General features: G+C 39.5%; 2 protein-coding genes across 5 annotated transcripts; one reads left to right on the forward strand and one right to left on the reverse strand.

The window, feature by feature from the left end:
* Window positions 1–690: 690 nt before the first annotated feature.
* LOC132508706 (uncharacterized) lies at window positions 691–4,908 on the reverse strand. Its single transcript, XM_060129080.1, has 2 exons — window positions 4,861–4,908; window positions 691–1,365 (listed from the first exon to the last, which is right to left on the reverse strand). Exons 1-2 carry the CDS (start codon window positions 4,906–4,908, stop codon window positions 691–693), a joined length of 723 nt encoding a protein of 240 aa, XP_059985063.1.
* LOC132508611 (centrosomal protein of 78 kDa-like) lies at window positions 806–13,551 on the forward strand. 4 transcript variants are annotated; one of them, XM_060128911.1, is made up of 7 exons: window positions 806–1,284; window positions 3,188–3,284; window positions 4,399–4,570; window positions 7,950–8,158; window positions 12,212–12,383; window positions 12,706–12,753; window positions 13,286–13,551. In XM_060128911.1, the coding sequence occupies exons 5-7, from the start codon at window positions 12,231–12,233 to the stop codon at window positions 13,535–13,537; spliced, it is 453 nt and encodes a 150-aa protein (XP_059984894.1). In that variant the 5' UTR covers window positions 806–1,284; window positions 3,188–3,284; window positions 4,399–4,570; window positions 7,950–8,158; window positions 12,212–12,230; the 3' UTR covers window positions 13,538–13,551. The 4 variants fall into 4 exon arrangements, with proteins under 4 accessions (XP_059984894.1, XP_059984896.1, XP_059984895.1 ...); XM_060128913.1 differs by having other exon boundaries at window positions 4,399–4,490; XM_060128912.1 differs by lacking the exon at window positions 7,950–8,158.
* The last annotated feature ends 10,243 nt before the right edge of the window (window positions 13,552–23,794 follow it).

Here is a 23,794-nt window from a genome sequence, read left to right on the forward strand (position 1 = left end):
ATGTTTCTTTTAAAAGGGCAAGAAGCAAAGCAAGGAAATGACTGACTTGCTATAGCTTTAAAGCCTAGTTGGTGGTTTGTGACTGGTTGTCCTCAGCGGTTTTCGTCACCCTGAGGCGATGACAGGCTTAGATTTTGGTTGATTTACCTAGGCAACCGCATCACTAGAGCCACTGCAGGCTAACGGCCTCCTTGCAGGGTTAATTTACTAACACCAATTGTCTGAGTCCTTCCTCTTACTCAGTCACTTCACTTCCTACGCCTCAGTTTTTCTTCTGTAAAGTGGATATTCAGTAGTAAATTCTCTGTGGAGTTGTCAGTACAAAACAGAGTGATTATTACTAACCATGATCATGTCCTAAATGCACGGAACACGTCACCATTTGCCAACCACCGTGTCAAGTCAGCAGAAACTACAGAAATTAAGAGCTCTCCGCAGAAATTCACACACCCTTGCACCAGGTAAGGGAGCACAGGCAGACGTCCACTCAGACTTTCCTGTGTCCCTCACGGAGTGCACGCTCTCTCCTGGCGGGGCGAGCACAGAGACTTATCGGGAGTTTACTTTTAAAATGCATTCATATAACCATGTCTCACTTTTGTTTGGATGAGTCAGCAAACGCTTTTTGGAAACGCCAAATTCTCCACACCTCCTTCCTTTCGCGCTGCCCTAGTCACAAAGCTCCAGCCCTTACTCCTCAGGCCGCGTCACCATGGGAGACGGGGCTGCGAGTGGACGCACGGCGAGCGTGCTGACGTCCTCGAGCCCCGCCCCCACGGCCCAGCCCTCGTGGCTTAAACCCCGGCCCAGCGGCGTGCAGGGCGTTGATGCCGGCGCTAAAACCAAACCAAGCGGGGTCTCCAGAGCGCGGCATGGAGGGGCTGGCCTAGCTGAGGCCCGTGACCCGATGTCTTCTGGCTGCGACGCCGGTCCTGCGTACACTGCGGGGCCGCAGCCGCGGGGCGGTGGGCGCCCGAGGGGCCGGGAGGCGAGCCGGGGCCCCCAGGAGGGTGTGGGCATCGTGTCCTCAGCCAGCGTCCCCGAGGCTGCGCTCGGGCCATGATCATTGGGTGAAGCTGCGCCGGGACAGTGCAGCCGACTTCTCGCGCTCTGAGGACCTGTGCGCGCTGCAGGGCTCGGTGCCTCTGCCCGCCGTGCGCGCTTCCCTGCGGAAGGCCCTGCTGGAGTTAAGGCCTCCGCGGGGTAGACTGGGTGCCGCTCCTGAGCACCCGCTGCCCCTGATCTGTATCCAGAGCTTCTTCCAGCCACGGCTTGGCGAGACAGGTTTGTATTTACCGCTTCCGGGGGCTGTCGTGTGGGCGCTGCGAAGCGGGGTTTTAGATGGTACAAGGTGGAGGGTGGGCACTAGAACCGGTGCCCAGTGCCCGGGTATGCGTGCACGAGACAGGGCATGCGGCCTAGGACTCCTGCCAGCTAGGTGACCCCGGCCGAGTGCCTTAAGGCTTCAAGGTCTCAGTGTTCTCATCTGTAGCATGGGCTTAACAAGATCCAGTCTCTGTGGCGGTTACAAGGATGCACTGTGTTAATGCTTCTGGATTCTACAATGTAGAACACTTAGCACAGTTTGGAGCATCGTTAATGGTTGCACAGATGTTACCTGGTGTGTTGAATGACTTTGCCTGGTACACACCAAAGTGATTAGGAAATGGATATATCCCAGCTTCATTTCCTTTCCATTAAAACAGGGCTCAGGAAAAAAAATTTTTATTTCAATAGTCGTATCATACAATGCAAAGAGCACTGGTGTGAATCAGCTTAGAGTTTGAATTCCCAGGCTTATGCTCTCTGTGGCCTGGGCAGGTTTCTTTTGCACTACAATCTCCATACTTGTAAAATGACATTAATAACCACTCTTTCTGTGGGTTCTTAGAATTAATTAAGCAGGTTATGTGTGTAAAGTATCCTGGCACTTGAATGAGTTGTCAGAACCAAGGGCTGCTGGAGACGATGCTTCTGCCCTAGGTAATCTTCCTTTCTACTGGGCAACAAGTAAACACAAGCACAGTAGTCAGTGCTCTGGAAGAAGTGAGTTTTGGTGCTACAGAGCCTAGAATCTCTTTTTTCTTTAATTTAATTTATATTTTATATTGGAGTATACTTGATTTACAATATTGTGTTAGTTTCAGGTGTACAGCAAAGTGATTCAGTTATACATATATCCATTCCTTTTCAGATTCTTTTCCCGTACAGTTTGTTACAGGATACGGAGTTCCCTGTGCTATGCAGTAGGTCCTTGTTGATTACCTATTTTATATATAGTCGTGTGGATATGTTAATGCCAAACTCCTAATTAATCCCTCCCCCCCATCTTTCCCCTTTGCAGAGCACAGAATCTTCAAGGGAAAGTTCAGGGTAGGTTTCTTGGAGGAGGTGCCATCCTTTCTAAGGATATGTAGAAGCTCCTGGGGTGGCAGGAGAGAGCAGTGTGTGTCAAAGTTTGAGAAATATAAGAAAATATGGCAAAACTAATGTACAGGAGTGGAACTCAGGGTTTGGGAAAGCAATGAAAGTTAATACTGGAAACCTAGTGGGGCCCCACAGAAAGGGGCCTTGTTTGTCATGTCAGAAGTTTGGATGTTTATCCTGAAGGCTGTGGGAAACACCAAAGAACAGTGAAATGGACTTCTGGTTTAGAGGCTCACTGGGACCTCCATGTGGAAGGCAGTTGATTCAGTGCAGGGTGAATTGTAATCTAAGGGTCCCACTTACGTTATAAATGGTGGGACTGGGTTTTGCAGATCTGAGAGAGAATGGGTGAGGCCTGGTGACCAGTTAAAAAAGGGAGGGCAGCAAGCGTGGGTGACAGTTTACAGCTGCATCTTTTTGTGAGATAAACAGAGCACAGTAGAAAGGGATTGGGTGTGGCGAGAGGATCTCACTTCATCTTCAGTGCTTTAGAGGGGCCTGGTAGAGAGGTCTGGGCCCAAGGTACAGATCTGGGCTTTTTGGGAGGACAGTTGTTTGAAGGCATGGAAGAGACTTAGGTTATCCACAAGAAGATCCAAAGAATCATAGGTCTGAGAGTTTTTTAAGTGGGTATATTTGAGGATGTTTATAAGCTGAGAGAAAGCCAGCAGAGGAAGGGTATGAAGATCTAGGAGAGGAAATGATTGTTCATTTGTTTTCGAAAAGCTGAATACTTATCGTGTGCCTGGCCCTTTTCTAGGATCTGGGGTTCACACCATCTGTTATCTCTTCTGCAAGGACAGTTCAACTCATCGCCTGGTGAAGAGAAGTCAGATTATTCTTTGCATCCCATTCAGGTGTAAGAACTGTTCTGTACCTCTGAAGGGACTTTACTTAAGCAGAGTAATAAGTTAGAAATCAAAAGAAATTATAGCTGGAAGGGACCTGAAAGGCCACGGTACTTAATTTTGCCTAATATTTTACATTGAATGTAAGAAAAATTTATTGTAGAGCCCATTCTCTTCAGAGTTCCTTCACTGAACTTTCTTTATGTCTTGCATCCAGTGGGTCTATCTTGTAAATTTTGGCCTCCTCGTAAATTTGCTTCTTCATCCATATTACATTTTGCCTGGACTATGGCAGAAACTCCTGGGTGGTTTCTTGGCCCCTGGACTCAGTTCCTCTAAGTTCATCTGCCTACTCGGGTTAAGTGATCTTCTAACATAAAAAGATGTGCTTAAAATAATGCTGCTAATGGCTTAGCCACACCGAGTTAGTGCATACTAGCCGCCCAGCGTGTGCTCTGCACAGAGGCGTGTAGTCTGAACTGTGCTCGGCCAAGCCTCATGGGGCTCTTTGGCCCTGAGGAAGGGGAGCTTTTTGTGATCACTCCCTTTATCTAATCGGTCCTTCAGCAGCGGGGTGCATTTTTCTAATCAGCGGAGGCACCCTTACTCAGCCAGTGGTAGCCCCAGGCCTCATCACCTGTGGGATACAAGCCATGCTCTCTGCCAGGCTTGCTTCGGCCAGCATCTCTATTTTCCTTTCTGTCTCTTCTCACACCTGGACCCCTGGCCTTTAGTCATCCCCACTTGCAGTATTTAATGTGCCCAGCAGGTGTCAGGCTTGAGTGTCTTTGCACAGATATTCCCTGTGCAGTTAATGCACATTGTACTCCAACTCTGCATACTCTCATCTTTCTAGATTGTACTTCAGGGTTATCATGAAGCCGTCACTTAGACATAAGTTTTTGCCTCCATAGGAACCTCTGTGCATAAAAGTTATGTTTATTTATCTCATGTGATTGAAATTTTGATTTTATACATCTTCCTCCTTAAGGAAGGCTTTAAGGACAGGAGTCGTTTCTAATCCTTAGCACAGAGCAGATGCTTGTTTTTTTTATTTAGATGCTTTTTAATGATGATAAAATGTATGGTTTAAATCACTCATTTTACAATAATTTTGCTTTAGGTTGTGGCAGAAATAAAGTTTACAGAAGTTGTGTTCCTGCGATAAGAAATACAGATGTGACCTTGCAGTTGTGTAAAGCTCTTAATTGCTGTGTAAGTGCGTCGGTGCGCTAAGGAACCTGGAGCTAAATGGGCTAGTTCTGAGAGAGAGAGACTTAACTATGTTAACAAAGGTAAGCCTTCATTGTGTCCTGCCAACCTTTAATAGTTGCTTTTGGGGCAAACTAAACCAATAAAAGTTTAAACTGTTCCTCCCCATTAAAGGGATTGAATAATTGCCTTCTTTGGTGCACCTTGTCTTGTGAATTGTCCACTTGGAGATGGAGGTTTAGAAAGTGAGTTTCAGTCTTGTTTAAGTCTCTTCCCATCATACTGGTCTCGTGATTTCCTACACACCATGTCTGTCTACATTTTCCTGTCTACCTTTTCTTGGTGGTGTTCATGCGTGGATTGTCTCCTGTACCTGCTCAAACCTTGGTCCATTCTTATTTGTACCATGGAAGTTTGTCATACTGGATACTGTCAGAATTAATCTTACTTAAGTTTGTGTTAAGCCACAAACCATGCGTTTTCTATATTTTCTGTTTTTGTGTGTGTTTATATTTTTATGGTTTCTCTTCAAGAAATATTATGGGAAGGGAAATAGCAAGATATAAAGAGCAAAAAAGTCATCATGATCTTTAAATTGTTAGAACATGTATCTGCAATAATAATTATAATGCACTGTAGTATGTGTTAAAATAGGAAATATATGTAACATCCCATAGGAGCAGCAAATTCAGTGGTGTTAGTGGGAGTGTGTCATGGAAGTAATCACAAAGTAGGTGACTGTTCCTTGGGGTCCTGAAACATTAGTGTGTGTTCTTTGTGTCCAGTAGTGGTCTGGAAGGTTCAGGAAGCCTGCCTTTCAGTTTGAGGGAACAGAGGGTTTGAGGTCCTCTCTCTTCTATTGCTCTAGTATACTGCATAGCAGCTAATAAAATACTGGGTTTATAGTTGACATTTAAGTCGCTGATTGATCATCAAGATTGGCATGTATCATTGGAACTGAAAATCGGAAGAGTCTTATGCTTTTTAGGTTTTCCTTCTTTTTCCTTTGTCTCAAAAGTATGTAGTACTTTATTGAGTGGTTGGCAATAAAGTTTGCAGTATTCAGTGTATTCAGTTTTAGTACCTATATAGAATTAAAGTGTTGCTGTAAACTGGAATAAGGCTTTGTTACTGACAAGTTTTAGAACGCATCAGTTCATCAATTACCTCTTTGGGAAGATTGTGGTTAATGATTTTAAAAATGTGGCTGTAAACCTCCAATTGACTCAAGAAAAGCAAATAAGTCAAGATTGACAAATGTATAGGCTCTTCATCTTATTGTGTGTGGTTTTTTTATTTTTCCTTTTAGTTATTTGTCAAGGTATAAAGAACTCTGTCACTCTTAAGACAGTAAACTTCACGGGGTATAATCTGACATGGCAGGGAGCAGATCACATGGTCAAGATCTTAAAGGTGATTTTATGTTTAAACTTTCATGAAAACATGTGTGATTGAAGCACATTAACATATTGATACAGATGGCAGTTAATTTTTGTCTTTTAATACATGTGAGTGCAGCTTTTGTTTTGTTGAAAGAATATGACCAAATGGTAATGTGAATTGCTGTTGCATAAAGTATAGTGTTGAATCCCCACTATTTGCACTTGAGTTTAACAACTCTGTGGTTTTCTATCTTCTTCCTGAGACACTTAATCTCAGGTTCATCCTCGTCACACAGAGTGGTAAATTAGAGTATGATTAATATCACCATTTACAGAAGTTAGACTGAAATCTCAACCATCCTGAACATAGGAGCGGAAGGGGCCTCTCAGCAGTTCAAAGAGTCATTACGAAGCCAGTCGGTTGAATTCTGTTCACTTTTCTCCGTAGCAGAGCCTTGCCCGTCCTTCTTTTGAGCTTATTTATTTTTGTACACAATTCTATATGGATACTGTACATAATACTAAATAGTTGTATTAACTGGGTTTAACTGGTGATGTATTTACATCAAGATCTAACTTCGTTTTGTTGATATCTTTTTAGGGGCTTTGCATTCATCAAAGCTCGTGATGTATGTAATCAGTTGCTGGTGTGTAGCTATCATATTTATGATATATAGGACTTGAATTGGGAAAGGTGGATGGTCATTCTCCTTGCTTTTTAAACTGACAGAGCCTTACAAGAAGCATTTCCCTCTCTGAAATAAATCCATGGAAAATATGTTTGGTCGCTCTCCCAATGCAACTGTGTAGTTGTGTGGATTTGGCACACAACTGGCAGCCTTGTGGTTATGTCTGTAAACAAGGAAGCCTGTTCTCCAGTCTGCAAATCAGCTGTTACCCAGTGAAACGAACTTGACTGCCATTTCTGACCCCTCACATGGAGCTCTCATACTCAAGAACGTTCATATGTTTGCAAGAAACATTGTTTGCAGGCTATGTGTACAAATTTCCTGATCTGAAAGCCAATATAAAGCAACATTTCCCACACTTCTGCTCTCTCACCAAGGCCACACACATTCCCTCGCTTATGGCCTCATGGCAAGCTAATACTGTCAGTATCAGATTCTCCTTCCCAGTGGTTCTGGGAGACTGCATAGTTGCTCTGTGAAAGGCACCACTGCTGAGGTTGAGAGAAGAGCATCTTGGGTGTCAGTCCTGCCCTTGCATGCCCAGAGAGAGGGGTGTGCACCTCGTTCTCCTGTTCGGATTTTCCTATGCTGCAGGTTTGCTGCTTGTTGTCAAAATGATGTCCTAGTGACTTGTCTTCTGCGTAGTTACATAACCCCAGCACACTTCTTTATGATCTGTAGACTTTTATGGGGTTGTGGCCAGGTCAGGTTTTAAATGTTGGGAAATGTCCAACTGAACAACATTGCAGTGGCAGTGAAGCTTGATAGAATTGTATTACTGTTACCCTAGTTTTGGCTTCAGGGTGATGAGAAGATGAAATTTTTGATGGGTCAGTTTTAGTTATGTATGTGTATGTGATTTACTTTTTAAAATTCTAACATCTATTATACACAGCTTAGATATGTTGACTTTCTGATTATTCTTCTGATTCTTTATCAGTCCCTTTACTGGTGTATTTTCCTCCAAAAAACTACATTTTCTTCCAGACTGTTTTTGTCTGATAGTGAAAAATAAATTTTTCATTTGCAGTCTAAAGTTGATCTGAGAAAAAATGGTTACCTTGGATCTTCACTTGGCTTTTGTGAAAGAAAATAAAATAATAATAATAATAATTCCCATTACTAATCCTAACCATGTACAACAGAGGTCTGTGCAGTAACATAGCGAAAATAAGTTCCTGTAATTTTACTTAGTCATTGCTTGTTTTAGACTAAGGAGCAGTGAGAGACATTTATAAATAATGATGCCTCAGATCACTTTTGTTAAATGTCCTTTAATATTTGGATATTTGGTATCTGGCTTGTGTTGTCTTTTATACAATCTTGTTTTCTTTCTTTGCACTTTAGTTTAACAACTCTGTGGTTTCCTATCTTCTTCTTGTGACACTCAGGTCCATCAGAATTTCCTGTGACTGTGACAGTAGAGAGTCCTTCCTCCTCAGAAAATGAAGAGGTCAATGAGTCCTCAGAAAGTGTTCAGGAAGAGCCAGAAAAAATCAGTTTGAAACAAGAAGCATTGCCGGGACAAAGTTATCACTTGAAAGCTATAGAGAAGATTATTTTTCAAACGGAAGCCTGATTGCAATACGGCAAAGCTTGTGTGAGGGTTCTGTTTTCTCTTCCCATCTGCAGTGTATCCCCTTGAATGGTTCCTTAAGCTTAGACCAGGGTGAATGGTGGACACTTGAACTCTAAGAAATAAAAATCAAAACATGTCGTTAGTACTATATTTTCCTTTGCTTAGAACTTTAGTATATTAGATTTAGGGAGAACCTTAGTGATCATACGATAAAGAAATTGAGTTCTGAATGAATGTAGTCAGCTGATTCAGTGCTCTTGTTTTACAGGTGAGAAAATTGGCAGTTCTAGTTGAACTCTCTTTTTACAAGAGGAAAATATGGCCTCATTTTAAATAAAAGTAAAGTTGAAAAAAGTTTTCATGTTGATATTCTCCTTTCCTAAATAAAAAATATCAAGAAGCTACATTCTGTTACCGAATAAACCTGACCTCTAATGTCATTCCATACTTTTGTTTGTATGGACAGAAAAGAAAAATTGATTTTCATAAGAAATTTTTGCACCTAAAAAATAATATATTTATTTTATTTCAACTTTAATGAAGAGCTGAACATTTCTAGTAAATAAAGGAACACCATTTGTGGGGGACCTTGTCTTTGTGCTACAAAGTGCATGTTTAATTTTTAAAAATTATTTAATATGATTTTCTTTTCGTATGAAACTTGACCGGTTTCAGAACTAATTATCCCATTATTGTAGGACTATGGCAATTAACTCTTTGATTTTCAAAAGTTAGATTTTTATTTTTTTAAGTAAAATTAATGATAATATAGAGAAATTTTAAGAAACAAACTTAGAAAATTATGAAATGTTAGAGTAGGAGAAATCTATAGTTCATGTAGAGTTACCCTCTTTCATTTTATAAATGAGCACCTACAATTTTTAGCACATAAGTGGTTTATTAGTAAATGGCAGAGTACGACAAGACCCTAGAGCATCTAACCACCTTCCTTGTCATTTTAGATGTGCTGTATTCATTTCCTTCACGAGTAGGCCAGGAGATTGTATTTCTAGTAGTAATGATAGACACTGGGGAAGACCAAGAAGTTTACACACTGGGACCACAGAATAGCAGATTCAGAATGCACTGAGAACCCTTTCAGCTCTTCTCTGTTTTGACAAGACACTACAAGGATGGTATCAATGTGTTTAAGTATATAAGCCCACAACAATCGAGAGATTTCAACATAGTTTTGAAAGACGGAAGACAAGTGGAAGATTGTGAAACTGAAGCAGTAGAACAGAGGAAAAGCATCACCTAGAGTATGCACAGGGACCACCTGCAACTGAGGAGGATTCTGACCCCACCTGAAGAAGTAACCCCATGCTCAGATGCACATGTAGGAGAGAGGGTGGAGTTAGTTAAAAGTATGACTGAAATAGGGGAAATCATTGAAGGGTTGTGTTTGGAGGAGTGGACTCCCAGCCTCGCCCTCACGCTCCTGAAATGAGATGCTTTCATTTTGAAAACAGTGAAACTGGCGAGAACTAGGGCAGCTAGTGTGAGTTTTTATAACCTAGAAAATTGTGTTTGGGGGGGATCCTATTACAGTTACTCCCCGCTTCTTCCTGCATAAGAAACCAATCAATCGTTGACTTCAGGGAGCTTTCTGCACTCATTCTTTAATAGAAAATAACTGTCATTTGATAGTTGAGTAAAGCTTACAACATGAGAGAGGGGGAAAAAGTGTGAAAACATATCCTGGTAGGACCAGGGACAATTTAGGGAACAAAATAATTTAAGAAAAAACCCTAATTAGTATCCTGAGAGAGGTTTAAAAAGAGCTAGCAACTATAAAATAAGACTAGGTTGTTAATTAAAAAGAGAATGGTCAGAAAGCAAGAGAGGTCTCTTGGAAATGAAAATATGGTTGCTGAAATAACTTCAGTAGGAATTTTTAAAATTTCTCATTATATAAAAAAGAAAGACACAATGGAAAATGTGATAGCAATATGTTAGAGAGACTGCATCTGGGAGATACAACATGTTACTATTAGAAACTTCAGACCCAGAAAAAAAATGGAGGGAAGCTGTCAAAGGGCAACAAAATTCCCCACAGCTGAAAGTAGACATCAGGCCTCAGATTGAAAATAGTTACTCAAGTTATGAGCAAGATGAACAAGAATAGACTCATACCTAGGCACCCTTCATTACGAAACTTTAACATACTGAAAAAATAAATTAACATAGAATAAAATACTGACAGGATACATCCATTCCAGAGAGAAAAGTACTGGTCACCTAAAAAAGAAAGTTAAAATCTGACTTTATCATACTTGTCATCAGCACCATGGATCCTGGAAGGCATTAGAAAGATACCTCCAAAGTTTTTCAGGCACATAATTTTCACCCTAGGGGTTTGTATCCAGCCAAACTATCAGTCATAAGTGGAGGCTGGAGAAGATATTTTGTACACAAAGAAATTTGAAAAATTGACCTCCTGTGCTACACCTTAAGCTATTTATAGAAATAATCCAGCAAAATGAGGCAATAAACCAAGAAGGAAGGTAATAGGGGATTCAGTGCAGAGAGCAGCTAGTCTAGATTGGAGAGGCTTCTATTGATTGTGTGATTGAGAGCTTAGAAACACCTTGAGGCATATTGTACTTACTAGGTATTAGGCACTGTTGGAAGGGAGGAGGGAGAGGAAGAGGAGAAGGAACTTGAACTCCAGAGGAGAAAAGGCTATACTGACATAAACCTGAAGCAAACTAAGCTATGGTTGATTTTTAACCTACCATTGGTGAGCAAGAGAATAATCCACTTAAACTTGACACTATAGATGTTCGCCTTTTCAGCGACACATATGGGTAATGACCACCTATCTAATTTGTTGTCCAAACCAGAACTTGTCCAAACTCCTTACACTTCAATAGTGTAAGGAGGCACTCTAATGCTGTAACATCAGGACAACAGGTATAAACTGGAACAGCCCAAGGCGGCTTGGGGTATGTGGTCACCCTGCACCCTCCACACCCTGCACCCTGGCACAGTATGGATCGAGGTGTAGTCTATACACAGAGGCACAGTACATCTGCAGTGGGCAATATTAATTGCATTGTAATAATGGCAATACTGTCTTGGTTTGCAGCTTTTATTGTCAACTTGCATGTAATAACAAATAACTAACCTAAACTATACTTAGTATGTATTAGTATTAACTTGGTATGTACTGAAATGTATTGTGTACTAGTATGTATTTAGTATATATTAGGCTCTAAGTGTTTTTGCATATATTAACTCATTTAATCCTCTGAATAGCCTTATGAGGTTGGTGCTAATATCATTCCCACTTTTGAGAAAAGGAAGCTAAGACAGGGAAGGAACTTGCCCAGGCTGTACCTAATTTAGGGTTGGATCGAGGCTTTGAGTTTAGGCTCTCCGCCTGTTCTCTTAAACCTTACTCCCTACTGACTCTCAAATAACGGTAGACTTAACTGCACACAGAACAGAATATAAATTTCAACTTTGACAACGTAAAAGCTAGGTTTGGAAGGTAGACAGGAGGTAGAAAAAAGGGAAGATGGTATGAATGTCCTCACTTTACAAAGCGTGACGTTGAGAGAGTTTATAGTTGATCAACAATGTAGGTTTTTAAGTCTATCACTACAAGTCAAAGAGATCATGAGCAGTGGAATAACTAATGATGACATAACTTTACTGAGCAGTGTGGACATAGGAAAGAGGTTAAAGGAACTAAACCCTTACTTAGTAAAATAGAAAGTGAACAGATAATGCCTCAAATTTAGTGAGAAAATAGTCATGTAACAGTATTACTTGTAAATGGAGAAGAATTCAAAATAACAATAGTTGGACCTCCCTGGTGTCGCAGTGGTTAATAATCTGCCTGCCAAGGCAGGGGACACGGTTTCGAGCCCTGTTCCGGGATGTGTCCTAGAGGATGAATCTGGGAAGGGCTGAGAATTTAGGGGAGAGAGAGGCTTGTAGTCTGGAGTAGGATGCTGGCTTTTAAGATTTTAGAAGTATTTCATGATTGTAGGTCTGGGGAAATCTAAACTGCTCTTATGTGATTATAATAACCTTTGTCTTTTCTCCTTTCCTCCTCTGGTCCAGGCTTGGGCAGCTGGCCACAATGGCTGGTATAGATCAGTCAGATTTTCATTTACTAGGTCATCCCCAGATGAATTCTACTGTTAGTAGTCCACGTAAAGAAGAAAAGAAGGCACTTGAAGAAGAAAAATCAGAATCAAAACAGGGTGCCCCAGGACAAATGCAAAACATCCAAGTAAGTGGACAGAACAGCAATTAATGATTCTAAGAGTGATTAGCAAAAAGGAAATGACCAAGTCAGGGAGAAAACAATAATGATCAGTCTCTAATAGTTCATATGCTCAGGAGCTAGAAGACTCTGGAATCCTTTCCAAATCTGAGATTAGTAAATGTGTGCCCATTTCATGATACTGTATTGTTGTAAATAAGGAGACTGGAAGTTCTTTAGAAAATTTATGAGTTAAAACAAACTATCCTTAATGAAGAAAGAAAACATTAGAGAAAATATTCCAGATTTTAAATTGTATAAATGTCTATTCTATTCATATTTTATCTAGGTTTCTATTTGTATGCAGTCAGCTTACAATGAAGGAACACTAATGAAGGTACACATACTGATATAATTTTTAAAATAAGTAATCCAGACATAGCTAATAGGTAACATATTACAGTGAATCACCTGGTTATGGGAATGGGAGGGGAAAACCTGTCAGCTTTTCCTCTAGCCTTGCTTGGAGCCCCCATCAACTAATCTCAGACTGGTCTTGGGAACTGACAGCTTGAGAACACAGTCTGGTCACAAACTGTATACTGTTTGCATGTGCCTGGAGGATAGAAAAGAAATTAATTATCTTACAGAATAGGGTTTTATTTTTAGTGAGGGAAAGGAAATGGGTAATAACTACCCCAGTCACCAAAGTCTGAAAATGTAGTGGACATAGCCTTGGATATAGCTAGGTTAAGCTGAGAATCACTTGGCAAGATATAATTAGAAAAAAACTGGCTCTGAAATCTTCTGAATATTGACTGTGTTAATAATAAGATTACAGAGTAACATTGAAGTTTTGAACTCTACTTTTTAACGGTTGGCTTTGTTCATCACTGAATTTTTGTCTTGTCTTTTGTTTTTCCCTCCAGTTTCAGAAAATTACAGGTGATGCTAGGATTCCTTTGCCACTTGACTCGTTCCGTGTCCCAGTGTCTACTCAGGAGGCCTTAGAAACTTCCAAAGACAACCTGGGGGTCCCAGTCACAGAGCAGCGGCAGGAGTCTTTGAAGATTTCATTGTTAGAACATGTTCTCCTTCAGCAGACGTCATTTCTGGAACTGGAAGTCAAAGAAAAGAAGAGGAATTATCTAGAAATAGCAGGTCTTCTTCAGAGAAAATGAGCAAAGCAGGTGAAAATACCAAAAAATACTCTGCTAAGAAACAACCTGGGAAGGACCTGCATTCCTGCTCTGACTCACCTGTAAAGCAGATAAGCAAAGGAATTGGGCAAAATAATTCTTTGGTTAATAAACCAATTAAAAGTGAGTCTTCGAAAAACACATTTCTGTTAAGAAAGAGAGTAGAATAGTGACTGTTTTATCAAAGACAACTAAAAGTAAACTCAATCTACTAGAACATTCTGAAAGTGATACTCTTGGATCTGATTGTGTATTTCAAGAAAGCATCCATACTCTATCATGCCTAACATAGGTCTAAATCTTTTAAAATTATGTTTTTGCCTTCAAGTTTTAATAAATTACTTATGTTTTTATTATAGCATATGGTGTTTTCAGTTACTTGACTGGAAGCCATTAGAGAAAGATTTATCTATACTTTTTTATTATAATGAAAGTTTTGGTGTACTTTTCCTCGTGACACTTTGCACCATTCATTCAGCTAGTATTTACTGAAGGCTTCATATGTACAGTACTTTTCTGGGTGCTATTGCTTTCAGCAGTGAACAAAATAAAGCCTTTACTCTCCTGGAACTAGCACTTTGTGGTGGGAGAAAACATAAACAGCAAAGCAGGGTAAGGGTAAAAAGAGATGGGAATAATAAATGGAATAGTTTTACCATTTGGTTAAATGTCAAACTATTATAAATCACATGGCCAGAAGACATTGATGTATTTCAATTCACAATAACCAAAGAGCCTCAAACATTTACCAAGGCCCTTAACCGTGTTTATGGATTACAGCAATGCTCTGAGGTAGGGAACTGTTACCATTCCCATTTATAGATGAGGAGTATGAGGAGACATTATGTGAGTTGCCCAGAATTACTCAGCTATAAGTAAGTGGGAAGCTGCGATTTGGCCCGAACCCATGCTCTTTTTTTTTTTTTAAATGTATGGACTTTATTATGTTTCATTTGTTTCTGATTTATGTGAATTTTTTCTTTAAAGATTTTTTCTGATGTCAACCATTTTTAAAGTGTTTATTGCATTTGTTACAGTATTGCTTCTGTTTTATATTTTGGTTTTTTGGCCACAAGGCATGTGGGATATTAGCTCCCTGACCAGGGATTGAACCCTCACCCCCTCCATTGGAAGGTAAAGTCTTAACCACTGGGCCACGAGGGAAGTTCCCCTTATGTGACTATTTTTCTGGCAATTTTTTTAAATTTTATTTTTTATTGATGTACAGTTGAATTACAGTGTTGTGTTAATTACTGCTGTACAGGAAAGTGACTCAGTTACACATTTATTTACATCCTTTTTCATATTCTTTTCTGTTACGGTTTATCACAGGATATAGAATATAGTTCCCTGTGCTCTACAGTAGGACCTTTTGTTTTTTTAAAAATAAATCCACTTTATAAAAAATAAATGTATTAATTTATTTATTTATGGCTGCGTTGGGCCTTCGTTGCTGCACGCGGGCTTTCTCTAGTTGAGGTGCACGGGCTTCTCATTGTGGTGGCTTCTCTTGTTGCAGAGCACGGGCTCTAGATGCCTGGACTTCAGTAGTTGTGGCATCGGGCTTAGTTGCTCTCTGGCTTGTGGGATCTTCCTAGACCAGAGCTTGAACCTGTGTCCCCTGCATTGACAGGCATATTCTTAACCACTGCACCACCAGGGAAGTCCCATGTAGGACCTTTTTGTTTATCCATCCTGTATATACACCACTTTGCATCTGCTAATCCCAAACTCCCAATCCAACCCTCTTCCACCCCCTCCCCCTTGGCAACCACCAGTCTATTCTCTATGTCCTTGGTTATGTTTCTGTTCACAGATAGGCAGAACCCAGGCTCTTAATTACTTTGTTATCCTGTATCCTTGTTAAGAGAAGAAGGGTTTAAGGAAGGCACCGAGAGAGAAGGCAGTGAGCACTGGAAGTGCAAAACAGTGGGGCTGTCAGAAAGCACACCTGTCTCCTTCCCCCATCGTGAGCCGAATTTTTAAACGGCAGAATATGTAAGAGTATGTGATGACACATCTCTGGATTAAATTATGTCTCCCTGGTAAAACATGTACAGATAAGTCTTTAGTTCAATCACAGTGAAAGGTGAGATCAGAGAAAAGCTGGAGTGTCAGATTTCTTTTAGAAGGTCCTAACTGATTGTTACTAAGAGGGCTGCTACAGTACTAGTTAGTTCATTAGTCATGGATTGAGTGTTTGGGGAGTAAAACAATGAGCAAGATGTAGCGTTGGCCCTTTAGCAGTGGGGTGAGAGGGGAAGACGCACAGCAGATGTCTCATCCTGCACATGACATGCTGTGACGGGCATATTCAGGGCGTTTGGTCAGTGTTTGTGGAAGAAGAGGGGGAGCTGTGAGGCAAAGAAAAATCATCGAAAGAGGCAGTCCCTAAGCTAAGTCTTAAAGGACTCATGAAAAAGTGGTGAGTCAGCCGGTGAAGGGCAAGGACACTCAAGGCAGAGAGGACAGCAGAAGTCCAGAGCCATGAGTGTGCGAGGGGTGTGTTACGGAGCCACAGTCACAGGCTCTGGAGGATCAGTGCAGTGTCCCCAGGCAGTGGCAAGTGCCCGTAACGGAGGCAGCGAGGAGGAGGAGAGCGGGTCTTAATTAACCACCCATGTGCGTGGAGCTGGTTTCCTCAGAAAACAGCTAAGAATGGAAAGGACAAGTTCAGGTGGCATTTTAGGCCACTGACGTCAGTATGGATGAGGAATTTGAAGAAGCCTGGAGACAATTATGCCCCACTCTTCTGAGGAGCAGTGTTTTTTATTTTCAAGTGGGACTTTCACGCTGCCACCTCCTCTCCTGTCCCTACTGAAAGGTTTATAGGCCGGCAGAAGGGAGAACCTGGCTTAAGTAAAGTTAATCAGGTTTCTTTACTGTACAGCTCCTCGGGGCTGCTGTAGGCTAGTGTTCATTCTGGATTGTCACAGCAGGAGTATGGTACACAGCCATCCTCAAAGCTATTTGACTCTAGAGTCCTTTTTTAACAAAAGTGTCTAACAACTGGTTCCACGAAACAGCAATTTGGTAACCTCTAGACCAGGTAATAGCAAGGAGAAAGGGGTCTGAAATAAGGTACAGGTGAAGGGAGGAAATAAGTTCTAATTGTATTTAGGAAATTACAAGCAAAACTTGATCTTGGGAAATAAGGAAGAAGTAGGAGGTGGAGGCTGAACCCCCATCTGTGTGACTAAGGTTGGGTAGTGGTATCATTGAGTTTGGAAATAGGGGATAAAGAACTGAATTGGGGAAAAGACTTTAGTTCTGGACATGTAGAATTTTAAAGCACCTGTAGAATTTAGGAGACAAACTGGTAGATAACTGGACATGCACGTGAAGACATGGAAAGATAAAAATTTGAATGTCATCAGCACATATCAGCAGTCATTAAAGTCATGAAAATGGATGAGATTTCAGAGAATTGTGAGTACTGACAACGTTTAAGTAATAAGCAGAGAAAGAATTCTGGGAAGGAGAGAGGTGATAGAGTTTCAAGAAGGAGGAAGTAGATGACAGTGTCATCCTTCAGAGAATGTGAGTGTCCATTGGATTTGGGCAGTTAGGTCCCCAGTGACCTTAGAGCAGTTCAGTGAAGTGGTGGACAAAAAGCCAGATGGCAATAAATTGAGGGTGATGGGCTGCCTGTGGGGGCCAGGCGGGGCTAGTGAAGACAGTGGGAATAGGCTACTCTCAAGGAGTTTGGATGAAAAGAGAAAATAATTAGCAAAAAAGAATTTTTTAGAATGAGAAGGACTTATATTTTATATGTTGAAATGAAGGAACAGATAAAGAAGATCCTGAAGATGTAGATAATAATTTAGAGAATTGGGGAAACATGGACATATGAATAAGAAAAAAACCTTGCACAGTATATAAATATCACTTGTATTCTTCGAGTTGGATGGATACTGGTAAGTTTGGGAGGAAATAAAGGTAAGAAGAGATAGAAGTTAAATGAGTTTATACCGATAGCCTCAGTTTTCTTTGACATAGATTTTTCAGAGACACATATATACACTTACATAATTACAGTTTTAAAATTCTTTCATAGTTACATGTTTTATTAATCATGTCTGAGAAAAGTCATTGATTTTCATTTTGTACAGCATTATCTTGTAAGGACAAGATACAGTGACAACTTCCAAGCTTTTTGCATATCAAAGCTGAAACGGAAAGTATTTCCATAATTGAATTTTCACTTATTTGTAATAAGTTTATCCTTAGGAGGATACTTTCATAGTGTTTGATCACAGATGAGTTTGGGCATTGCTATCACTCAATAATGTTAAGCATCTGTCAGGTTCTCTCCTCTACTATATATTAATTTTTTCTCCATGAAGCAAATATTTATTGACGGCCTGTGGGAATAAGATACACCTAGGTCCTCTTTCCTTGGTATATTCACAAAAGCCTCGAAACTAAATTTCCAAGTCAGGCCATACTAAGGCCTGGCATAATAAATTTTCATCGTTAACAGTTTTTTCGTGTTTGTGGGGTGTTTTTTTTTGTTTTTATTGTTTTGAGGCAAGGATAAGACACTGTCTTAACACAGTAGTTGTCCATTCCTTAATAAGTCAAAGAAGACATTGATGAAGCATGGTATTTTGAATATCCTTTCCACAGAATAGGTAATGGGCCATCCTGAAACTCTGGTGAGATGCTTATCATTTTCAGATTTTGGAGTGGCTGAGAAAACCCTATTACACCTTGAATTATCACTAGAAACATGAATTCAGCCAAATAAAAACTGCCTCTGCCTACTGAGGTTGTCAATTTCCATCTCAACAAAAGTGAACATTTCTCCTTTAGTTTAAAGTCAAGAAAATCCCCTCTGTCCAGGATGCAATAATGGGGTGTACGAAAGAGGAAAACTGAAGCTATTCCCTCTTTACACCTGAACAGTGAATTCATTCTGATATCAAATATTTGTTATGATTCTGATGACCAGGTGCTTTATTGTTTAGAGATCAAGTTACTGTTCATTCTTAGTAAGTAAGAAAAATCCATGTTTTAGGACTCTGAATAGTAACTTTATATATTTTATATATATATTAAAAATAAATATATATATTATATGTAATATATATTCCACCTATTCAACAAAATTGTAATTTTCATCATCTCTTACGATTGATGAACTGTATTCACTCTTTGGAAAGAGCTTATAGGGAATTAAAGTCTCCATATACTCTTTATATAAGACCATGGAAACCAAATTCTCAACTGGGAGCAAACTTAGGTTTTGCTATGAAGGTTTATGCTTGCCTGGCCTTAGAGTGGTAGGCCAGGAACTCAAGGTGGAGTTTTTTTCCTCTAAGTTACTTTCATTGATGCCACCGTGAAAAAATGTGGAGGGAGTATTTTTTGAAAGAGCTTTATCTCAGTAACCCTTTAAAAATGCTTCAGGGTATGGGGAACTTTACTGTCAAAATGTTCAAGCAACTCTTGTTGATTTAAGTGTAATTGATCAGGAGCAACACAGGAAGGAGCTGGGTACAAAAGACAAAAGACCCGAGGCTATTTCATGTATTGTTTTTGGCTTATTGTACAAAACAGAGAAAGTCTCATACACTCACGCAGCCAAGGTCCCCTACTGTTCTCTCCTTTTAGTAAAAATAAAAGAGAGCTAGTTTCTCAATAGCAGCATTCTATCCTTAAGTGGGTACACAGTGATATTCTAATGGTCTGTGGAGCAGAGAATAATTCCGTGGCAGCTCTGACCTCCAGTCACCGGGTTCTCTGTAACTTAGTCTTTCATGGCCAAGGACTATAATCATTATTTCGATTTATATTGAGCATCTCAAAATTGAAAGCATTCCATGGACAACAAAATAGGAAGTGATTTCATGAAGTGTTTTAGTATGGATAAAATAATAAACTATAAAAATACAAATCATCAGTAAAGCTTTTTCTTTCTGGAGAACTATATTCAGAAATTAATGTAAGCAACTAAGGTGCGCATGTGTGTTTTTTCACCCATGATATTTGTGTGTGTGTGTGTGCATTCCACTGCTACAGGAGACATGAAAAATAATATCAGATTTGCTACTATATGAAGTACTGCTTTCTCCCAAGAACTGTGTGCTCACATGGTTCGTTCAGGAAGGTGACTGCCCTACCACCATATCGCAGTCATATCTCATTACCTTTGGCAGGAATAATTTACACTTTAACCTTACATGCTGGTGTATTAAATTAGTATTACTCATCAGAACTGGCTTATTAATAAAACAAGCTGAATTAGCCACTGGAGAATCATATTTGGAAATTCAATGACAATTTTACATTTTTAATAAAGGCTCAGAAATATTATTGCAGAGCAGGTAGTACAGAAAACTGTGGTCAAATTTGACATTCATTAATAGTTGAAGTGTGGAACGTGACAGGTGAAAATTGCTTTCTTTCCTCTAATATTTGGAAGAGTTCTAAAAGGTAAATAAAATGAGATAACAAGACATATCAAGTCTCACTGATTTCATTGATCACCTCCTCCCTACATATCATTCCTTCGCCTACCATGTTTTGAATAATTCAATGCCCATAGTCTTTCCAGTTCAGTGCATTATAAAACACACTCAAGCTGGGTTTCAATCATATTAGACTGAAAGCTGAACTTTTTATGAAGGATTATTTAAAACCAAATGCGTCTTGAGCCCAACAGCCTTTGGAACCAAACAATCCTGGGAGTTCAGTAAGGAAATGTCAACACTGTGGAGAACATTTAGATTCAGAAAATTCAGTAGTCCTATTTGATGTATGTTAACCGTATCAATATTAACAACCTTCTGCTTGATTTCAGCACTGATTTGAGAGCTGAGTTACTACTGGTCTTGTATTTTAACTAGTTGTGAAAGCACTGAGAGAGTTGTTCTTGGGTTGAACTTGACCTGCCTCTGGGAATGCGCTCTGTTCTATCCATCTTGAAAAGCTTTATGCAAGTGCATTTCTCTGCCTTCTTTCTTCTCATCTGCACCCCTTGGGAAAACGACAGATGCTCAAATATAGATGTGAACACTGCAGATGCTCTGTTTGGCAATGGTGTCTTTCAGCTTCCCAATAAAAACTTATATTGCTGACCACCCATTTGACTGAAAAGTGACTCATTTTACTGACAGATATCTGGCTTGAGATGCCAAAAGAAATAGGTCATTTCAAATTTCCTTTTTAATTTTAAGTCATAGCTTTGTGTTGCAACACTACTTGTTCAAAAGTTAGATCATGAAGGTACTTTCCTATGACCTCCAAATAATCAAAATGTTCTTCAATGGGCTATATAAAAAGCAAGCAGAAAATTCCTAATTATCAATATTTCTCTTGAGTCATATAGTTCTTGTAATTTCAAGGAAGAGAAACTCAAATGTAAAGTGTTACAATAGCCAAGCATACCAGCACTGTTATCTAACCATTCAGCAATTTTCTCTGCCAAGTCACTCTGAACCTTAGACTACTGAAAATGTGTTTTTAATTAATTTTTAAGGTTCGCCTCTTTTGAGTTAAAAAATGGTCACAATTTTATAAGTAAAATTAAAGAAAAAACACAAAATAGAACATCTGAGATATTTCCATTAGGCATTTTTTATATATATATATATATATATATATATATACACACACATAATTTTAATATATATACATATACAAATGCACTGGGATAAATCTCCATCTTCTGTGTCAGTCGGACATAGTTCCATTTTCTTAGGAATAGGGAACTCCTTTCACAATGGTAGTGAGGAATTTGGCTGGACCATCCTTTTTTTTTTTTTTTTAACATCTTTATTGGGGTATAATTGCTGTACAATGGTGTGTTAGTTTCTGCTTTATAACAAAGTGAATCAGTTATACATATACATATGTTCCCATATCTCTTCCCTCTTGCGTCTCCCTCCCTCCCACCCTCTCTATCCCACCCCTCCAGGTGGTCACAAAGCACCGAGCCAATATCCCTGTGCCATGCGGCTGCTTCCCACTAGATATCTACCTTATGTTTGTTAGTGTGTATATGTCCATGACTCTCTCTCGCCCTGTCACAGCTCACCCTTCCCCCTCCCCATATCCTCAAGTCCGTTCTCCAGTAGGTCTGTGTCTTTATTCCTATCTTACCCCTAGGTTCTTCATGACATTTTTTTTCTCTTAAATTCCATATATATGTGTTAGCATACGGTATTTGTCTTTTTCTTTCTGAATTACTTCACTCTGTATGACAGACTCTAGGTCTATCCACCTCATTACAAATAGCTCAGTTTTGTTTCTTTTCATGGCTGAGTAATATTCCATTGTATATATGTATCACATCTTCTTTATCCATTCATCCGATGATGGGCACTTAGGTTGTTTCCATCTCCGGGCTATTGTAAATAGAGCTGCAATGAACATTTTGGTACATGACTCTTTTTGAATTTTGTTTTTTTCAAGGTATATGCCCAGTAGTGGGATTGCTGGGTCATCTGGTAGGACTATTTGTAGTTTTTTAAGGAACCTCCATAGTGGCTGTACCAATTCACATTCCCACCAGCAGTGCAAGAGTGTTCCCTTTTCTCCACACCCTCTCCAGCATTTATTGGTTCTAGATTTTTTGATGATGGCCATTCTGACTGGTGTGAGATGATATCTCATTGTAGTTTTGATTTGCATTTCTCTAATGATTAATGATGTTGAGCATTCTTTCATGTGTTTGTTGGCAGTCTGTATAACTTCTTTGGAGAAATGTCTATTTAGCTCTTCTGCCCATTTTTGGATTGGGTTGTTTGTTTTTTTGTTATTGACCTGCATGAGCTGCTTGTAAATTTTGGAGATTAATCCTTTGTCAGTTGCTTCATTTGCAAATATTTTCTCCCATTCTGAGGGTTGTCTTTTGGTCTTGTTTATGGTTCCCTTTGCTGTGCAAAAGCTTTGAAGTTTCGTTAGGTCCCATTTGTTTATTTTTGTTTTTATTTCCATTGCTCTAGGAGGTGAGTCAGAAAGAATCTTGCTGTGATTTATGTCATAGAGTATTCTGCCTATGTTTTCCTCTAAGAGTTTGATAGTTTCTGGCCTTACATTTAGGTCTTTAATCCATTTTGAGCTTATTTTTGTGTATGGTGTTAGGGAGTGATCTACTCTCATACTTCTACATGTATCTGTCCAGTTTTCCCAGCACCACTTATTGAAGAGGCTGTCCTTTCTCCACTGTACATTCCTGCCACCTTTATCAAAGATAAGGTGTCCATATGTGCGTGGGTTTATCTCTGGGCTTTCTATCCTGTTCCATTGATCTATCTTTCTGTTTTTGTGCCAGTACCATACAGTCTTGATTACTGTAGCTTTGTAGTATAGTCTGAAGTCAGGGAGCCTGATTCCTCCAGCTCCTTTCTTCGTTCTCAAGATTGCTTTGGCTATTCGGGGTCTTTTGTGTTTCCATACAAATTGTGAAATTTTTTGTTCTAGTTCTGTGAAAAATGCCAGTGGTAGTTTGATAGGGATTACATTGAATCTACAGATTGCTTTAGGTAGTAGAGTCATTTCCACAATGTTGATTCTTCCAATCCAAGAACATGGTATATCTCTCCATCTATTTGTATCGTCTTTAATTTCTTTCATCAGTGTTTTATAATTTTCTGCATACAGGTCTTTTGTCTCCTTAGGTAGGTTTATTCCTAGATATTTTATTCTTTTTGTTGCAGTGGTAAATGGGAGTGTTTTCTTGATTTCACTTTCAGATTTTTCATCATTAGTGTATAAGGATACCAGAGATTTCTGTGCATTAATTTTGTATCCTGCTACTTTACCAAATTGATTCATTAGTTCTAGTAGTTTTCTGGTAGCATCTTTAGGATTCTCTATGTATAGGATCATGTCATCTGCAAACAGTGACAGCTTTACTTCTTCTTTTCCGATTTGGATTCCTTTTATTTCCTTTTCTTCTCTGATTGCTGTGGCTAAAACTTCCAAAACTATGTTGAATAAGAGTGGTGAGAGTGGGCAACCTTGTCTTGTTCCTGATCTTAGTGGAAATGCTTTCAGTTTTTCACCATTGAGGATGATGTTGACTGGGGCTTGTCATATATGGACTTTATTATGTTGAGGAAAGTTCCATCTATGCCTACTTTCTGCAGGGTTTTTATCATAAATGGGTGTTGAATTTTGTTAAAAGCTTTCTCTGCATCTATTGAGATGATCGTATGGTTTTTCCCCTTCAATTTTTTAATATGGTTTATCACATTGATAGATTTGCGTATATTGAAGAATCCTTGCATT

The sequence above is a fragment of the Lagenorhynchus albirostris genome, chromosome 18, assembly GCF_949774975.1.
Source record: "Lagenorhynchus albirostris chromosome 18, mLagAlb1.1, whole genome shotgun sequence".
In the NCBI taxonomy this organism is placed as follows: Eukaryota; Metazoa; Chordata; class Mammalia; order Artiodactyla; family Delphinidae; genus Lagenorhynchus; species Lagenorhynchus albirostris.

Bases quoted from the DNA above. Each gene is read 5' to 3' on its own strand.
- LOC132508706 (XM_060129080.1), bottom strand. From the start codon at position 4,908: ATGACAAACTTCCATGGTACAAATAAGAATGGACCAAGGTTTGAGCAG. The intron at 1,366-4,860 runs GTACAGGAGACA...CACCGGTTCTAG, and splicing joins ATGGACCAAGGTTTGAGCAG to TGCCCACCCTCCACCTTGTA.
- LOC132508611 (XM_060128911.1), top strand. From the start codon at position 12,231: ATGGCTGGTATAGATCAGTCAGATTTTCATTTACTAGGTCATCCCCAG. The intron at 12,384-12,705 runs GTAAGTGGACAG...TATTTTATCTAG, and splicing joins GACAAATGCAAAACATCCAA to GTTTCTATTTGTATGCAGTC. The intron at 12,754-13,285 runs GTACACATACTG...TTTTCCCTCCAG, and splicing joins ATGAAGGAACACTAATGAAG to TTTCAGAAAATTACAGGTGA.